The following is an 18,898-nucleotide window of genomic DNA, read 5'->3' as shown; positions in this document are numbered from 1 at the left end:
CACTCCCAGTATGATCCCAGTAACTCCCAGTATGATCCCAGTCACTCCCAGTATGATCCCAGTCTCCCAGCATGGTCCCAGTCACTCCCAGTATGATCCCAGTCACTCCCGGTATGATCCCAGTATGATCCCAGCATGGTCCCAGTCACTCCCAGTATGATCCCAGTCACTCCCAGCGTGGTCCCAGTCACTCCCAGTATGATCCCAGTCACTCCCAGTATGATCCCAGTCACTCCCGGTATGATCCCAGTATGATCCCAGCATGGTCCCAGTCACTCCCAGTATGATCCCAGTCACTCCCAGTATGATCCCAGTATGATCCCAGCATGGTTCCAGTCACTCCCAGTATGATCCCAGTCACTCCCAGTATGATCCCAGTATGATCCCAGCATGGTCTCAGGTGCCCCCAGTTGCCCCCAGTGTCATCCCCATCACTCCCAGTTCCTCCCACTGTGTTCCCAGTTGCTCCCAGTGCACCCCCAGCACTCTCCCAGTAGCTCCCAGTTGCCCCCCAACATGGTTCCTTTGCTCCCAGCATGGCTCCAGTCACTCCCAGTTCCTCCCAGTTGCCCCCAGCATGGTCCCAGTTGCTCCCTTTGCCCCCAGTGTGGTGCCAGTTGCTCTCAGCATGATCCCAGTCACTCCCAGTATGATCCCAGTATGATCCCAGTCTCCCCCAGCATGCTCCCAGTGGCTCCCAGTTGCCCCCAGTGTGCTCCCAGTGTTCTGCGACATGTCCCGAGTCACTCCCAGTTGCCCCCAGTATGTTCCCAGTTCCCCCCAGAATGATCCGAGTCGCTTCCAGTGTGGTACTACTTGTTCCCAGTAGCTCCCAGTTGCCCCCAGCATGGTCCCAGCTGCTCCCAATATGGTTCCAGTTGCTTCCAGCATGGTCCCAGTTGCTCCCAGTGGATCCCAGTAGCTCCCAGTTGTCCCCAGCATGGTCCCAGTTGCTCCCAGTAGCTCCCAGTTGTCCCCAGCATGGTCCCAGTTGCTCCCAGTAGCTCCCAGTTGCCCCCAGCATGGTCCCACTTGCTCCCAATATGGTTCCAGTTGCTTCCAGCATGGTCCCAGTGGCTCCCAGTGGATCCCAGTTGCTCCCAGTTTGCCTCCAGCATGGTCCCAGTTGCTCCCAGTAGCTCCCAGTTGCCCCCCAGCATGGTCCCAGCTGCTCCCAATATGGTTCCAGTTGCTTCCAGCATGGTCCCACTTGCTCCCAGTGGATCCCAGTTGTTCCCAGTTCGCCTCCAGCATGGTCCCAGTGGCTCCCAGTGTGCCCCCAGCATGGTCCCAGTTGCTCCCAGTAGCTCCCAGTTGTCCCCAGCATGGTCCCAGTTGCTCCCAGTTGCTCCCAGTTGTCCCCAGCATGGTCCCACTTGCTCCCAATATGGTTCCAGTTGCTTCCAGCATGGTCCCAGTGGCTCCCAGTTGCTCCCAGTAGCTCCCAGCTGCTCCCGGCGTGGTCCCAGTGCTCCCAGTGCTCCCAGTGCTCCCAGTGCGGGGCTCAGAGGGGGCAGCCGTGGGGGCGCAGCGTGTCCATGAAGTCCCACAGGGGGCGACAGGGGTCGGCGGGGCCGCAGCGGGGGAGGGGCGGCACCTCCTCCAGCCAGGAGTTGGGCCCCAGCAGGAACTGGGGGCTGGGGGGGGACACAGGGACATGGGGGGGACATCTGGGGACATTTGGGGACATGGGGGGACTTGGGGGGACATGGGGGGACATTTGGGGGGACGTGGGGGGACATTTGGGGACATGGGAGGGACATTTGGGGGGACATTTTGGGGATATGGCGGGACATTCCGGGACATGGGGACAACATGGGGGACATGGGGGGACATGCCAGGGACATTTGGGGATGTTTGGGGACGTGGGGGGGACACGGAGGGACATGGGGGGACACAGGGGGGACATTTTGGGGGGACATATGGGGGGACATGGGGGACATTTGGGGATATGGGGACATGGGGGGACATTTGGGGGGACGTGGGGGGACATTTGGGGACATTTGGGGACTCTGGGGACATGGGGACATGGGGACAACACAGGGGGGACATGGGGGGACATGCTGGGGACACTTAGGGATGTTTGGGGACATGGGGGGACACAGGGGGGACATTTTGGGGGGGCATTTGGGGCCATTTGGGGACATCTGGGGACATTTGGGGACATCTGGGGACATCTGGGGACATTTGGGGACATTTGGGGCCATTTGGGGACATCTGGGGACATCTGGGGCCATTTGGGGACATCTGGGGACATCTGGGGACATTTGGGGCCATTTGGGGACATCTGGGGCCATTTGGGGACATCTGGGGACATCTGGGGACATTTGGGGCCATTTGGGGACATCTGGGGACATCTGGGGACATCTGGGGACATCTGGGGACAGCCGTCCCCCCTCACCGGCCCTGGGCGTCCGTCAGGGTCCCGTCCCCCCCCATGAGCAGGTACCGCCGGAGGGGGCGGAGCCTCAGGGGGCAACTGCCCCGCCCCAGCGCCTGGCCCCGCCCCCCAGGGGCCGCCTCTGCCGGCCAGCAGGGACCAGTCAGCACCAGTAACAACCAGTATGCACCAGTAACGCCCCCCCCCCCAGTGCTGAGCGCCCTCCCCTCACTTTTCCAGTACAGCCCAGTTCAGTCTCAGGCTCTCCCAGTATGGCTCAAGGTCATTCCAGTTCCACCCCACTATGGCCCAGTACATCCCAGTGCCCCCCAGTATAGCCCAACCCCCCTCCCCATGGGGCCCTGGTGCCCTCACGCCCCCTTCAGTGCCCCACCAGTATATCCCAGTACACCCCAGTATTGTCCCGCAGTGCCCCCTCGTGGCCCTTCAGTCTCTTCCAGCCCTTCCCAGTCTCCCCAGTCTCCCCTCCCAGTCCACCCAGTCCTTCCTTGTCTCCCCCACAGTCCTCCCCATCTCCTTCCCAGTCCCTCCCAGTCCACCCAGTCTTCCCTCCCAGTCCCTTCCAGTGTCCCCAGTCTCCCTCCCAGCCCCTCCCAGTCCCTCCCAGTCTCCTACCCAGTTCATTCCAGTCCCTCCCATCTCCCTCCCAGTCTCCCCAGTCTCCCTCCCAGTCCCTTCCAGTCCCTCCCATCTCCCTCCCAGTCTCCCCAGTCTCCCTCCCAGTCCCTTCCAGTCCCTCCCATCTCCCTCCCAGTCTCCCCAGTCTCCCTCCCAGTCCCTTCCAGTCTCCCTCCCAGTTCATTCCAGTCCCTCCCAGCCCCTCCCAGCCCCTCCCAGTCTCCCTCCCAGTTCATTCCAGTCCCTCCCATCTCCCTCCCAGTCGCTCCCAGTTCTCCCTCCCAGCCCCTCCCAGTCTCCCTCCCAGTTCATTCCAGTCCCTCCCAGCCACTCCCAGTCTCCCCTCCCAGCCTCTCCAAGTCCCTCCAGTCTCCTCCCAGTCCTTCCAGTCCCTCCCAGTCCCCCCAGTCTCACCTCCCAGTAGAACCTCCAGGATTTCGATCTCAAAGGCCAGGAAGGGCCCGACCTCGCTCTGGGCCAGCACCCGAACCACTAGTGCTGGGGTCAGGGGTCAAGGGTCAGGGGGTCACGGGGTCACGGGGTCACAGGGGTCATGGGGTCAGAGGGTCAGGGGGGTCAGGGGTTAAGGGGGTTAAGGGGATCATATAGGGGTTGGGGGTCAGGGGGTTTAGGGGTGTCACAGGGGTCAAGGGGATCACAGGGGTTGGGGGTCAGAGGTCATGGGGGGGTTCAGGGGGTCACAGGGGTCATGGGGGGTCACAGGAATCTGGGGGTCAACGGGGTCAGGAGGCCAAGGGGGGTCATGGGGTTTGGGGGAGTGATGGGGGTCACGGGGTCAGGGGGCTGGGGTCAAGGGGGTCAGCGGGGTCAGCGGGGTTACGGGGTTCGGGGGCCGGGGGGCAGCGGGGGGTCGGGGGTCGGGGGTCACCGTAGTCGACGCGGGGGCTGTAGCAGGCGAAGTCCAGGCGATCGTCCAGCGCCAGCGGCGGCCGGCGGAGCCGGGGGCAGGCGCCTGGGGGGAGGGGGGGGGGGCAGTTCTATGTGAGCCCAACCCCCCTCCTGGATGTCGGGGTCCCCCCCCGGGGCCGTGGGGGGCAGGGGAGGGGTGTGGGGGTCCCACCTTGGGCGCAGAGGCAGAGCTGGGAGGAGCAGAGGGTGGGCAGGGCGCTGCTGCGGCGGGGGGGGGCGTAGAAGGTGGAGCAGCGGCGGGCTGGGGGGGGCGGGGCCAGTGAGGACATGACTCAATTCCGGCCACGCCCACCCCATGGCCACGCCCACCAATGGCCACACCCCACACACCAGCCACACTCACCCCATGGCCACGCCCATCCAAATGGCCATGCCCCCGGCCACACCCACCCGACAGCCACGCCCACCCAATGGCCACACCCACCCAAAAATGGCCACACGCCCAATGGCCACACCCATCCCATGGCCACGCCCAACAAAAGGCCCACACCCACAAAAATGGCCACGCCCCACACAGGCCACACCCACCCTATGGTCACACCCACCCAATGGCCACGCCCCCACACAGGCCACACCCACCCTATGGTCACACCCACCCAATGGCCACGCCCCCACACAGGCCACACCCACCAATGACCATGCCCACCCAAAGGCCACGCCCACCCAAAATGGCCACGGCCACCAATAGCCACAGCCACCAACAGCCACGCCCAGCAACGGCCACGCCCACCCAAAGACCACACCCACCAATGACCACACCCACCCAAATGGCCACGCTCACCCACAGGGCACACCCACAGATGGCCACACCCACCCAATGGCCACGCCCACACATGCCACACCAATCAATGACCACACCCATCCAAAATGTCCACGCCCACCCAGTCACCACACCCCCACACAGGCCACACCCACCAATGGCCACGCCCATCCTATGGCCACACCCCCACACAGGCCACACCCACCCGGCTCGTAGTAGTCGTAGATGGCCGCCATGGCCGGCTGGAGCTGCCCCACGGCCACCTCCTGGGTGGCCCCAAAACTGATGCACTGACGCTCGGTGGGGACCTGGGGGGGACACGGGGGGTCACGGGGGGACATTTGGGGCCATTTGGGGCCGTTTGGGGCCGTTTGGGGCCATGGGGGGGACACCCGGGGGGCCCCACCTGGTCGAGGTAGATGACCAACCGCGTCCCGCTGAGCTCGTAGTGGCTGATCCAGCGATCGACCACGTCCCGCAGCTGGGGGGGACACGGTGACCCCAACAGTGCGCCCCGACACCCCCCGACACCCCCCAACAATCCAACAGCCCCCAACACCCCAACACCTGCCAACAGCTCAACACCCCCCAACACCTTCAACACCCAACACCCGCCCAACAACCCAACACCCCCAACATGCCCCAACAACCCCCAACACCCTCAACACCCCAACAGCCCCCAACACTGTGACACCCCCCAACAATCCAACAGCCCCCAACACCCAATACCTCAACACCCCTCAACACCCTCAACACCCCAACACCCCCAACAACCCAACCCTCCCAACACCCCCAACATCCTCAACACCCCGACACTCCAACACCCTGACACCCCGACACCATGACACCCCCCAAAAACCCAACAGTCCCCAACACCCCCAACACCCTCAGCACTCCAACGTCCTGCCACCCCCCAACAACCCAACACCCCCAACAACCCGACATCGTGACACCCAACAACCCAACACCCCAATGTCCTGCCACCCACCACCAACCCAACACCCCAACACACCCAACAACCCCCAACACCCTGACACCATGACACCCACCAACAACCCAACACCCCAACATCCCCCAACACCCCGACACCATGACACCCACCAACCCAACACCCCTCAACATCCCCGAACATCCCACATCACCCCGACACCCTGACACCCACCAACACCCCAACACACCTCAACACACCCCAACATCCGCCAACACCCTGACACCATGATACCCACCAACAACCCACCACCCCAACACACCCAACACCCCCCAACAGCCTGACACCATGACACCCATCAACAACCCAACACCCCCCAACATCCCCCAACACCCCGACACCATGACACCCACCAACAACCCAACACCCCTCAACACCCCAACGCACCGCAACATCCCCTAACACCCTGACACCCCCCAACACCCCCCGACAGTCCCCACCCCCACCCCCCACCTTGTCGAGGTCGGAGCGGTGGGGCCGGAAGCCGCTGAGCAGGGTGATCTCGGCCACCGCCATCCCCGAGAGCTCCACCCCCGCCTCCCGCCTGGGCCGGGACACGCCCATCAGGGGGCGGAGCCACATGCCCTGCCCCACCGTGGAACAGGAAGCGCCGCCCCCCCGTTTCCAGCAAGAACAGGAAGTCCCACCCCCTTTTACAGGCAGAACAGGAAGTCCTGCCCCACTGTAGGCCCGGGAAATCCCACCCACACAGGCCCCGCCCAGCCGGAAGCCCCGCCCTGGCGCACAGGAAGTCCCGCCCCTCACCAGACGCAGACCAGGAAGGCGACCTCGCGCCCGGGGTCATGCACGTCCCGCCGCCGCCGCCCTCGCGCCTCCCACAATTCCGTGGGGCTCGTGGGGGTGGCGGCCTCCGTAGGCTCCTCCCCCTCCTCAGGCCCCGCCCCTTCCTCAGGCGCCGCCCAATCAGGCCTCGCCCCTTGCGTTGGCTCCGCCCCTTCCTCAGGCCCCGCCCCCTCCTCCTCGTCGTAGTCCTCATAGTCCTCCTCTGGGGAGGCGGCCATTAAAGGGGAATGTGGCTCCGCCCCCTTGCACGGAGGGGGCGGTGCCTAAGGGGGTGGAACCTATAGGGGCGGGGCTTCCTGTGGGCGTGGCCTCACCCTCGTAGATGATTGGTCCGGTGATGGCCACCTCCAGGCCCAGCCCTTGGCAGGTGCCGTTGAGGGGGGTCATGAGGCGGAACTGGCGCAGGACCTGGGGGGGGGGGGGCAGGATTTTTGGGGGGGACCCAGAGGTTTTGGGGGGTCCCAGGGGTTTGGGGGGGTCCCAGGGTTTTGGGGGGGACCCAGGGGTTTGGGGGGGCCCCGTGTCTGGGCTGTCACTCACCGTCAGGGTCCCTTCGCCGTGTCCCTCCACCTGCACCTTGATGGGGCTGCCCAGGGGGACCTGGGGGGACACGGGGGGGTGAGGGACACCATGTCCCCATGTCCCCCCGTGTCCTCCACGTCCCCCCATGTCCCCATGTCCCCCCGTGTCCTCCACGTCCCCCCATGTCCCCCCGTGTCCCCCCATGTGCCCCCTGTCCTCCCACGTCACCCCATAACCCCCTATGTCGCCTATGTCCCCCCCATGTCCCCCCCATGTCCCCCCCATGTCCCCCCATGTCCCCCCACCTGCAGCTCCTGCTCCAGTGACTTCAGGCCGGGTCCCAGTGTCACCCGCGTTCCCCCGGGGCCCCCCCGGGCCCCCCCCGGCCAGGACAGCGTCAGGCTGAGGCCGGACCCGGCCGCGTCCCCCCCCCACTGCAGCCACATCTGGGCCAGCGCCTCCAGGGCCACCAGCGTGTCCTGCGGGGACACAGGCAGTGGGGGGGGGACCCAGGGGTCCAGGACACCCCCCGCACCCCCAGGGGAGCCCCACCCAAGGGCACCCTGGTGTCGGGGACACCCCCAAACCCAGACACCCCCCCCCAAGGGCACCCAGGCATCCGGGACCACCAAGGATTTGGGATCCAAACATCCGGGACCCCCCACCCCAGAGCACCCCCCTCACCCAGGGGACCCAGGACCCCCCCACCCAAGGGTATCCCAGTGTTGGGGACACCCCCTCCCCCCAGGACACCCCCCCCAGGACACCCAGGCACCGGGGACACCAAGGATTTGGGATCCAGACATCCAGGACCCCCCCCTCAGGGCCCCCCCACCCCAGAGGGCCCAGGACCCCACCCCCCAAGGCCACCCCACTGTTGGGGACACCCCCCCCTCCCTCAGACACCCCCCAAGAGCATCCAGACATCCAGATCCTCCCCCCCAAGGGCACCCAAGGATTTGGGACCCAAACAACTGGGACCACCCACCCCAGGGCCCCCCCCCATCCTAGGGGTGCTCCCCCCACCCCAGGGTGCCCCGAATCCCCCACCCAAGGCCACCCCACTGTCAGGGACACCCCCCCCCCCCAGACACCCCCTAAGAGCACCCAGACATCCAGATCCGCCCCCCCAAGGGCACCCAAGGATTTGGCACCCCAGCATCCAGGAGCCCCCCACCCTCAGGCTGCCCCTTCCACCCCGGGGGACCCCCCCCCACCCCAAATTCGCTGTGGGGGTACCTGGGTGGAGCGGAACCCCCCCCCGTAGTTGCTCTGCTCCCGCAGCCATCGAGCCGCGCGCGTGGCCCCGACGCTGTCGCGGTGCTGCAGCAGCGCCAGGAGCCCATAGGCCGTCGCCTCCACCGTGGCCGCAGCCCCCCCGGCAGGCCAGAACCACGCCCGGCCCCCTGGGGGGGGACCCCCCACCCCAAAACCGTGAGTCAGGGGGACCCAGGGGACCCCAGTGGCCGGGAGATGGGATCCCCCCCCCCGCCCCCAACCCTGAGCCACCCACCAGCTCAGGGAGGACCCAGGAGTCTGGGGGACACGGGAGGGACTCAGGTGGGGGTCCGGGAGCTGCCACCCCCACCCAGGGACCCCGATGTTTGGGGGACCCCGGGGGTCTGGGTGTCATCGACCCCCACCTGGGGACACCAATGTCCCCAGAGCCACCCATCCCCAGGAACCCTAAAGCCTGGGTGACCCCAGGGGGACCCGGAGGGGACCCAGGGATCCAGGTGACCCCAGGGGGATCCGGGTGTTGGGGTGACCCCAGAGTGACCCCAGGGTGACCCTAGAGGGACCCGGGTGTCCAGGTGACCCCAGGGTGACCCCAGGGGGACCCAGGGTGACCCCAAGATGACCCCATGGGGACCCAGGTGTCTGGGTGACCCCAGGGTGACCCCAGGGTGACCCCAGGGTGACCCTAGAGGGACCCAGGTGTGCCGGTGACCCCAGAGCGATCCCAGGGGGACTGAGGTGTCCAGGTGACCCCCAGGGTGACCCCAGGGGGATGCAGGTGTCCAGGTGACCCCCAGGGGGACCCCAGGGGGATCCAGTGACCCCAAGATGACCCCATGGGGACCCAGGTGTCTGGGTGACCTCAGGGTGATCCCAGGGGGACTGAGGTGTCCAGGTGACCCCCAGGGTGACCCCAGGGTGACCCTAGAGGGACCCAGGTGTCCAGGTGACCCCAGAGTGACCCCAGGGGGGCCCAATTGTCCAGGTGACCCCAGGGGGACCCCAGGGGGATCCAGTGACCCCAAGATGACCCCATGGGGACCCAGGCGTCTGGGTGACCTCAGGGTGACCCTGGGGGGACCCAGGGATCCAGGTGACCCCAGGGTGACCCCGGGGTGACCCCGGGGGGACGCAGGGTCGGGGCTCACCCTGCGCTGGCCGGGCCAGGCTCCGCAGACGCTGCAGGGCGGGGGAGGGGCCAGGGGGGCTGGTGTCCACCAGGGCCAGCGCGTAGGTGGTGATGGCTGTCCCGAATGTCCCCAACGTCCCCACGCGGCCACGCAGGAAGGTGGCGGCTTGAGACAGAGACTGGTCCTGTGGCAGAGGGGGAGGGGACAGGGGGGGACAGGGGACATGGGGACACATGGGGACATGGGGGGACATGGGGGGGACATGGGAACATTGGGGACATGGGGGGACATGGGGACACATGGGGACGTGGGGGCACATGGGGACGTGGGGGGATGTGGGGGGACATGGGGGGGACATGGGGACACATGGGGACATGGGGACACATGGGGATGTGGGGGGATGTGGGGGGACATGGGGGGACATGGGAGTACTTGGGGGGACATGGGGACACGGGGACATGGGAGGGACATGGGGGGACATAGGGGACATGAGGGGGACATGGGGACACATGGGGATGTGGGGGGGACATGGGGGACATGGGGGATATGAGGGGACATGGGACGACTTGGGGGGATATGAGGGACATTGAGGCGGACATGGGGGGGACATGGGGACATGGGGATGGGGAGGGGACACAGGGAGGGGATGTGGGGACACGTGAGGACGCGGGGACGCACCAGGTGGGCACGGTCAGGGCTGTCCGGTGGCAGGAGGACGCGGGTCCCCTGCAGGGCCACCACCACGAAGGCCGTCAGGGACACGGTGGCCTCAGGGCCCGGGTCTGCCACGCTGCCCTGGGGACACGGGGACACGCAGCGGGGAGTGAGGGGGGGACACGGGGGTGACACGGGGTCTCCTGGCAGAGGGTGCAGAGGGGACGTTGCACAGGGAGGTGACACGGGGAGGTGGCCCAGGGAGGTGACACGGGGAAATGGCTCTGGAGGTCACCGAGGAGGTGACCACTGACTTGACCCAGGGGTGGCCACGGATGTGACCATGGATGTGACCATGGAGGTGGCCCTGGAGGTGGCCGGGAGGTGACCCTGGAGGTGGCTGAGGAGGTGGCCATTGGGGGTGGCCATGTATGTGACCATGAAGGTGGCCCTGGAGGTGGCCATGGAGGTGGCCCAGGAGGTTGCCCTGGAGCTTTTCCTGGATGTGGCCATGGAGATGGCCATGGAATTGGCCCTGGAGGTGGCCATTGACATGGCCCCAGAGGTGGCCATGGAATTGGCCCTGGAGGTGGCCATGGAGTTGACCCTCAGGGTGGCCATGGATGTGTCCGTGGAGGTGGCCCCAGAGGTGACCATGGAAGTGGCCTGGGAGGTGGCCCTGAAGGTTTTCCTGGAGGTGGCCATGGAGGTGGCTACAGATGTGACCCTGGAGGTTCCCCTGAAGGCCACGGAGGTGTCCCGGGAGGTGGCCCAGGAGGTGGCCCAGGAGGTGGCCCGTGCCCGTGTCCCACCTGCATCTCCCGGTGCAGGACGGGCTCGCTCTCGCGGAAGGTCCCGTCCGGCCGCTGCTGCTCCAGGAGCCACCGCAGGGACACGCTGGGGCCACCCGGGGCCACCGGCAGGTAGGGACGGGCCAGGGCCAGCACCCGCAGCACCAGCGCCGTCAGCCTGGGGACACCCACTGCCACCATGGCCCTGGGCACCCCCTGTCCCTCCCATGTCCCCCCCATGTCCCTCACGTGCTCCATGTCCCCCCCAATGTCCCCCATGTCCCCCCATGTGTCTCCATGTCCCCAAATGTCCCCCGCTCCCCCATGTCCCACCACGTCCCCCGTGTCCCTCATGTCCCCATGTCCCCTCAGTGTCCATGTCCCCCCGACCCCTGTTCCTATGTCCCCATGTCCCCATGTCCCCAAATGTCCCCCATGTCACCATGTCCCCCATGTGCTCAATGTCACCATGTCCCCCGATGTGTCCCCATGTCCCCAATGTCCCCTCAATGTCCCCTCAATGTCCCCCCATGTCCCCCATGTCCCCTCAATGTCCCATGTCCCCCCGTCCCATGTCCCCCCATCCCCGCCATGTCCCCATGTGTCCCCCATGTCCCCCCATGTCCCCTCAATGTCCCCCCATGTCCCCTCAATGTCCCATGTCCCCCCGTCCCATGTCCCCCCATCCCCGCCATGTCCCCATGTGTCCCCATGTCCCCCCATGTCACCCTGATGTCCCTATGTCCCCCCATGTCCCCCATGTCCCCTCAATGTCCCATGTCCCCCCGTCCCATGTCCCCCCGTCCCATGTCCCCCCATCCCCGCCATGTCCCCATGTCCCCCCCCATGTCCCCCCATGTCCCTCCATGTCCCCCACCATCCCCAATTGTCCCCCCAATGTCCCCTGCAATGTCCTCCCTGTGTCCCCATGTCCCCTCAATGTCCCCCGTCCCCCCCGTCCCATGTCCCCATGTCCCCCTGTCCCCCCCGTCCCCCCCTCACCACGTGCTGCCCCCCCGGTGCTGCCAGGCGCTGTAGGACCCATCGGCCTTGCGGAAGTTCTGCACCCGCTCGAAGCCTGTGGGGACACGGGGGGACAGTGGGGACGGGGGTGTCCCCAGTGCCCGGGGGGCCCAGCCCCCTGCGCCCCCATCCACCGCTGCACCCCCACCCCACTGCCCCCCAAATACCCCCCCCATTCCCTATAGCCCCCCCCATCCTGTAGCCCCCCTATTGCACCCCACGGCCCCCCCCACCCCCACCCCCTACCCTGTAGCCCCCCATAACCCCCCACGGCCCCCCCGGGCTCCCCATGGCCCCCCACATCCCACTGCCCCCCCGACAGCAGTGCCCCCCCGTATCCCATGGTCCCCCCATTACCCCGCATGTCCCCCATACGCCCCCACACCTCACACCCCATCGCCCCCCCATCCCACAGCCCCACATATCCCCCATATCCCCACACCCCACAGCCCCCATCTCACAGCCCCCCATAGCCCCCCATTGCTCCCCATAGCCCCCCACATCCCCCTGACCCCCCACCCCACAGCCCCCCATATTCCCCACAGCCCCCATCCCACAGCCCCCCCATATCCCATTGACCCCCTCATACCCCACAGCCCCCCACAGCCCCCCCATAGCCCCCCCATGCCCCCCATATCCCCTTGCCCCCCCATACCCCACAGCCCCCCATAGCCCCCCCATAGCTCCCCATAGCCCCCCCCATGGCCTCCCATATACCCCCCATATCCCACTGACCCCCCCCACCCCACAGCCCCCATCCCACAGCCTCCCCACAGCCCCCCATATCCCCCCATATCCCATTGACCCCCCCATACCCCATAGCCCCCCATAGCCCCCCCATAGCCCCCCATCCCCTTGTCCCCCCATACCCCATAGCCCCCCATAGCCCCCCATCCCCTTGCCCCCCCATACCCCACAGCCCCCCATAGCCCCCCCATCCCCACGCCCCCCCGCCCCCCCGTACCACTCTGGAGGCCGCGCAGGCCGCGGGGGCGGGACTCGGGGGGCAGCCCCCCCCAGCCCCCGCTCTGGTCCAGGTAGCGCAGGGCGCGGCGCGGGGGGCCAGAGCCATCAGCGCCTGCTCCCCGCACCCCCGGGGGGAGCGCAGCAGAGACCCCCCCGCCCCCAGCGCCCCCCGCACCGTCCAGCCCCCCACCCGGCTGGGGGGCACCGGGGGACGTGGGGACAGGCGTGGGGACAACGGGGACACACAAGGGGCATGGGAGAAGTATGGGGGGACACGGGGGGACACGAGGGGCATGGGGACAGGTGTGGGGACACACAGGGGGGACACATGGGGTGTGGGGACATGGCGACACGTGGGGACACGTGGGGGACACAGATGGGGACATGGAGACACACGTGGGGACATGTGGGGACACACGTGGGGAACACAAGGGGCATGGGGACAGGCGTGGGGACATGGGACACATGTGGGGACACGTGGGGGACACAGATGGGGACATGGGGACACACACGGGTACAGACAAGGGACATGGGGACACACACAGGGGGTCACATAAGGACACGTGGGGACATGTGGGGACACACGAGGGGACACACAAGGGGGGGACAGGTGTGGGGACACACGGGAGGGACACATGGGGTGTGGGGACATGGCGACACGTGGGGACACGTGGGGGACACAGATGGGGACACGGAGACACACATGGGGACATGTGGGGACACACGTGGGGAACACAAGGGACATGGGACAGGCGTGGGGACATGGGGACACACACGGGGGCTCACATAAGGACACATGGGGACATGTGGGGACACACAAGGGTCATGGGGACAGGTGTGGGGACATGGGGACATAGATGGGGACATGGGGACACATGTGGGGGGTCACATAGGGACACACATGGGGACATGTGGGGACACACAAGGGGCACGGGGACAGGCGTGGGGACATGGGGACACACGTGGGGGGACACATGGGGCACGGGGACATGGGGACAGGTGTGGGGACACGTGGGGACAAATGGTGACACATCAGACATGGGGACACACACAGGGACACGTGCGGGCACACATGGGGCACAGGGACAGGTGTGGGGACATGGGGACACACATGGGGACACACATGGGGACACAGATGGGGACACACAGGGACACGGGTCACACGTAGGGACATGCGGGGGACACACGTGGGGACACATCAGACACGGGGACAGACACGAGGACACGGGGACGGGCGTGGGGACACGGATGGGGACATGTGGGGCCACACGTGGGGACAGACACGGGGACACGGGGACAGGCGTGGGGACACACACAGGGACAGGGACAGAGACACAGTCAGTGCTGGGCACCAAAGGTCCCCCCACCCCCCGTGTCCCCATGTCCCCCCATGTCCCCATGTGTCCCCCATGTCCCCCCCATGTCCCCCCATGTCCCCAATGTCCCCCCATGTCCCCCATGCATCCCCACGTGTCCCCCATGTGTCCCCCACATGTCCCTCCATGTCCCCATGTCCCCCCACCCCCCCGTGTCCCCAATGTCCCCCATGTCCCCACATGTCCCCCCATGTCCCCACGTGTCCCCCCATGTCCCCATGTCCCCAATGTCCCCCCATGTCCTCATCCATGTCCCCATGTGTCCCCCCATGTCCCCCCCATGTCCCCCATGTGTCCCATGTGTCCCCACATGTCCCCCTGTCCCCAATGTCCCCCCATGTCCCCCATGCATCCCCACGGTGTCCCCCATGTCCCCCCCATGTCCCCCCGTGTCCCCACGTGTCCCCCCATGTCCCCATGTCCCAATGTCCCCCATGTCCTCTGCATGTCCCCCATGTGTCCCCCCATGTCCCCCCCATGTCCCCATGTCCCCCATGTGTCCCCCACATGTCCCTCCATGTCCACATGTCCCCCCACCCCCCCGTTGTCCCCAATGTCCCCCCCCATGTCCCCCCCGTCCCCACCCACCGGTGACGCGGATGCTGACACTGAACTCCCCATCAGGGACGATCCGGCCGGGGGGTCCCCGGGGATCTGCAGGGTCCGACCCCCCTTGTCTGCAGGGACAAGGTGTCAGTGGGACCTGGGGGGTCCCCGTGTCCCCTCCCCGTCACCGGGTCCCCCCCAAGCACCGGGGTGTCCCCAAAACGCGGGGTGTCCCCCCCCCAGACCCACCGTCGGTGTCCAGGACGTAGCTGGTCTCCTCGAGGTGCAGCTCCCCCTCGGGCTGCGGGATCGGGGGGTCAGGGGGGGACCCCGATGTCCGGGGGGGCCCCCAGGGGTGGGGGGCGGGGGGTGTCTCAGGTCTCACCTCAACATGGAGGACGCGGGTGACGCTGTCGCCCACCCCCCAGGGCCCCCGGGCGGTGACGGTGACCGGGACGTCCCCGGGGCGAAGGGCCACCAAGGTGAGGGGCAGGGCCACCGCCCCCCCGGGGGGCACCGCCAGGCGCTGGGGGGACCCGTCCAGCCCCGCACAGACCCCTGGGCCACCGCCAGCGTCACCGTCACCTGCGGGGGGACAGGGGGGCCATGGGGCAGGGGGGCTGTGGGGGGCAGGGGGGCTATGGGGGGGCTATGGGGCACAGGGGTATCTATGGAGCGGGGGGGGGGCTATGGGGGGACAGGGGTGTAGCTGTGGGGCACGGGGGGCTATGGGGCAGGGGGGGGCTATGGGTGGGGGGTGTCTATGGGGCGGGGGATGTCTGTGGGGCACAGGGGGTGTCCTGGGGGGGTGTCTATGGGGTGGGGGGTGTCTATGGGGCAGGGATGTCTGTGGGCCAGGGGGTGTCTGTGGGTGGGGGGTGTCTGGCAGGGGTGTCTATGGGGTGTCTGTGGGGCACAGGGGGTGTTGGGGGGGTGTCTATGGGGTGGGGGGTGTCTATGGGTGTCTATGGGGCACAGGGGTGTCTATGGGGTGGGGGGTGTCTATGGGGTGTCTATGGGGTGTCCTGTGGGGCACAGGCGGTGTCTATGGGGTGGGGGGGTGTCTATGGGGTGTCTATGGGCACAGGGGCATTGGGGGGTGTCTATGGGGCGTCTGTGGGGCACAGGGGTGTCTATGGGGTGTCTATGGGGTGTCTGTGGGGCACAGGGGGTGTCTATGGGGTGGGGGGTGTCTATGGGGTGTCTATGGGGCACAGGCGGTGTCTATGGGTGTCTTTGGGGGTGTCTGTGGGGCACAGGGGGTGGTTGGGGGGGTGTCTATGGGGTGTCTGTGGGGCACAGGGGGTGCCTATGGGGTGTCTATGGGGGTGTCCATGGGGTGTCCGTGGGGCGTCGGGGGGACACTGACGTTGACGCCGTGGGGCAGCCGGTTGTGGATGTGGGGCAGGAGCTGGAGCTGCTCGTGGGGGCGGGTGCTGGGGGGCAGCTGCAGCCGCACGTACAGGTCCTGGGTCACCGTCACCCGCTGGGGCAGCGCCACACACAGACCTGGCAGCGGGGGGGGACGGGGGGACACGTGGGGACACGGAGGGGACACGGGGGGGACGCGGGGGGCAGGGGACGGGGGGACATTTGGGGACATTGGGGACACGAGGGGGGACATGGGGCAGGGGACAGGGAGACATTTGGGGACACGGAGGGGACACGGGGGGGACGCGGGGGGCAGGGGACGGGGGGACATTGGGGACATTGGGGACACGAGGGGGGACATGGGGGGGACATGGGGGGCAGGGAATGGGGGACATTGGGGACATTGGGGACACGAGGGGGGGACATGGGGGGGGGACATGGGGGGCAGGGAATGGGGGACATTGGGGACATTGGGGACACGAGGGGGGACATGGGGGGCAGGGGATGGGGGGACATTGGGGACACAAGAGGGGACATGGGGGACAGTGGGGACATGGGGGGGACATGGGGTACATGGGGGGATGGGGGACACGGGGGACACATTTGGGGACATTGGGGACATGTGGGGACATTTGAGGACATTTGGGGACATTGGGTGGACATGGGGACGTGGGGGGGACATGGGGGGACATGTGGGGATGGAGGGGACACATCTGGGGAGTTTGGGGACATGGAGGGACATTTGGGGACATTTGGGGACATTTGGGGACATGGGGGGACATGGGGGGACATTTGGGGGACATCAGGACATGGGGGACAGAGGATGGTCACAGCGCCAGGGGGTGACAGTGAGAGAGGGACATGGGGACACTGGGGGGGGGAGCGGAGGACCCCGTGGGGACATCGGGGACCCCCTGGGGACATGGGGACCCCCTGGGGACACTGACCGTGGCCGGGGATGACGGCGATGGCCTGGATCTCCCAGGTGGTGATGGAGAGTCGGGGAGCAGCACGGTGACCCTGGGGACAGGGGGGGTCAGGGGGGGGTCAGGGGGGTCGGGGGGGTCGGGGGGGGTCAGGGGGTCCCGGGGTCCCAGGGGACAGCGCTGTCACCTGGCGGGGCCGCGCGCGGGGACGCTGCGCCAGAGCCAACTCTCGGGGAAGAAGCTGCGGGCCGGGACCTGCCCCTCCCCCCACGGCTCCTCCTCCAGCTCCTGCAGGAACGCTGGGGGGGGGGTCTCGGCTGCCCCTCCCCCACCCCCCGACCCCCCACCCCCACCCCAATAACCCCCCCCACGGCCGCGCTCCCCCACGGCCCCCCATGACCCCCCCATGCCCTGTTGACCCCCGCATGCCCCCCCCCGTGCCCCCCATCCCCCTGTCATGACCCCAGACCCCCCCACGGGCCCCCCCACCCCATGACACCCCCTCTTGACCCCCCCATGACCCCCCCATGCCCCCGTTGACCCCCCCATGCCCCCCCATGCCCCCCATCCCCCCGCCATGTCCCCATGACACCCCATAACCCCCCCCATGCCCCCCCGTGCCCCCATGACCCCCCCATATTCCCAGACCCCCCATAACCCCCCACCCATGACCCCCCCATGCCCCCCCGTGCCCCCCATCCCCCCCATATTCCCAGACCCCCATAACCCCCCACCCATGACCCCCCATGCCCCCAGACCCCCCCCATTGACCCCCCCATGCCCCCCCCCAGTGCCCCCATCCCCCCATGTCCCCAGACCCCCCCATGACCCCCCCATGACCCCCCTCCCATGACATCCCTGTGCCCCCATGACCCCCCCATGCCCCATGACCCCCACCCTGATTCCCCCATGACCCCCCATGTCCCCCCCCCGTGCCCCCATCCCCCCCCATGCCCCCATTGACCCCCCCATGCCCCCCCCGTTGCCCCCCATCCCCCCCCATGTCCCCACGACCCCCCATAACCCCCCACCCATGGCCCCCCCCAGTGCCCCCCATCCCCCTCCGTGCCCCCAGACCCCCCCCATTGACCCCCCCATGCCCCCCCCGTGCCCCCCATCCCCACACCATGTCCCCAGACCCCCCCATAACCCCCCACCCATGACCGCCCCACTGCCCCCCCCAGACCCCCCCATCCCCCCCCACCTCGGGCCACCCCCGGGCCCCCCCCCGGGCCCCCCTCGCGCGCGGCGGCAGCAGCTCAGAAAGGCCTCGCGGCACCCCCCGGCCCGGGGGACCCTCCGCGCCCGCCGGGACACGAGACCCGCAGCGGCAGCAGCGTCGCCCCGTCCCGGCAGCAGCGGCCGCGCTCGGGGCCCCCCGGGGCCTCCCCTGGGGACACGGGGACATGTCACGGGGGGGGGGACACCGGGGGGGAGGGGGAGAGGGGACGGGGAGGCGGGGGGACACTGGGGGACACGGGGCACCCTGGGGATGAGGGGGTGGGGGGGACACTGGGGGGACACAGGTGACACTATGGGGACACAGGTGATGTCATGGGGATGGGGGTGACACTGGGGGGACATGGGTGGCACCATGGGGACAGGGGGGTGACACTGTGGGGACACGGGTGACATCATGGGGATGGGGGTGGCACCATGGGGACATGGGGGGTGGCGGTGACACCGTGGGGACACAAGAGATGGGGGTGATGCTGTGGGGACACGGGTGACATCATGGGGACACACATGGGGACATGGGTGACACTGTAGGGACAAGGGTGACATCATGGGGATGGGGGTGACACTGGGGGGACACGGGGCACCATGGGGATGGGGGGGTGGGGGGGACACTG

At 67.8% G+C, this 18,898-nt stretch overlaps 1 protein-coding gene across 1 annotated transcript in view; it reads right to left on the bottom strand.

The window, feature by feature from the left end:
• Window positions 1-1,358: 1,358 nt before the first annotated feature.
• The window catches only part of LOC141936865 (complement C4-like), a 21,219-nt gene continuing 3,679 nt past the window's right edge, over window positions 1,359-18,898 (bottom strand). The window contains 30 exon segments of the mRNA XM_074854206.1: window positions 1,359-1,637; window positions 2,402-2,522; window positions 3,434-3,517; window positions 3,909-3,992; window positions 4,101-4,190; window positions 4,915-5,017; window positions 5,116-5,190; window positions 6,151-6,241; window positions 6,463-6,703; window positions 6,816-6,909; window positions 7,042-7,101; window positions 7,329-7,502; window positions 8,263-8,429; window positions 9,411-9,576; window positions 10,071-10,187; window positions 10,859-11,015; window positions 11,840-11,915; window positions 12,825-12,911; window positions 12,914-13,020; window positions 14,787-14,835; window positions 14,838-14,879; window positions 14,998-15,049; window positions 15,134-15,309; window positions 15,312-15,333; window positions 16,118-16,257; window positions 17,067-17,115; window positions 17,118-17,139; window positions 17,233-17,456; window positions 18,291-18,358; window positions 18,361-18,435. Of these exon segments, the coding sequence (XP_074710307.1) occupies window positions 1,505-1,637; window positions 2,402-2,522; window positions 3,434-3,517; window positions 3,909-3,992; window positions 4,101-4,190; window positions 4,915-5,017; window positions 5,116-5,190; window positions 6,151-6,241; window positions 6,463-6,703; window positions 6,816-6,909; window positions 7,042-7,101; window positions 7,329-7,502; window positions 8,263-8,429; window positions 9,411-9,576; window positions 10,071-10,187; window positions 10,859-11,015; window positions 11,840-11,915; window positions 12,825-12,911; window positions 12,914-13,020; window positions 14,787-14,835; window positions 14,838-14,879; window positions 14,998-15,049; window positions 15,134-15,309; window positions 15,312-15,333; window positions 16,118-16,257; window positions 17,067-17,115; window positions 17,118-17,139; window positions 17,233-17,456; window positions 18,291-18,358; window positions 18,361-18,435 (3,146 nt within the window). The 3' untranslated portion in view covers window positions 1,359-1,504.

The sequence above is a fragment of the Strix uralensis genome, chromosome 35, assembly GCF_047716275.1.
Source record: "Strix uralensis isolate ZFMK-TIS-50842 chromosome 35, bStrUra1, whole genome shotgun sequence".
Taxonomy (NCBI): Eukaryota; Metazoa; Chordata; class Aves; order Strigiformes; family Strigidae; genus Strix; species Strix uralensis.
Note: the sequence above shows the minus strand (reverse complement) of the source record. Positions and strands in the feature narration are given on the sequence as shown.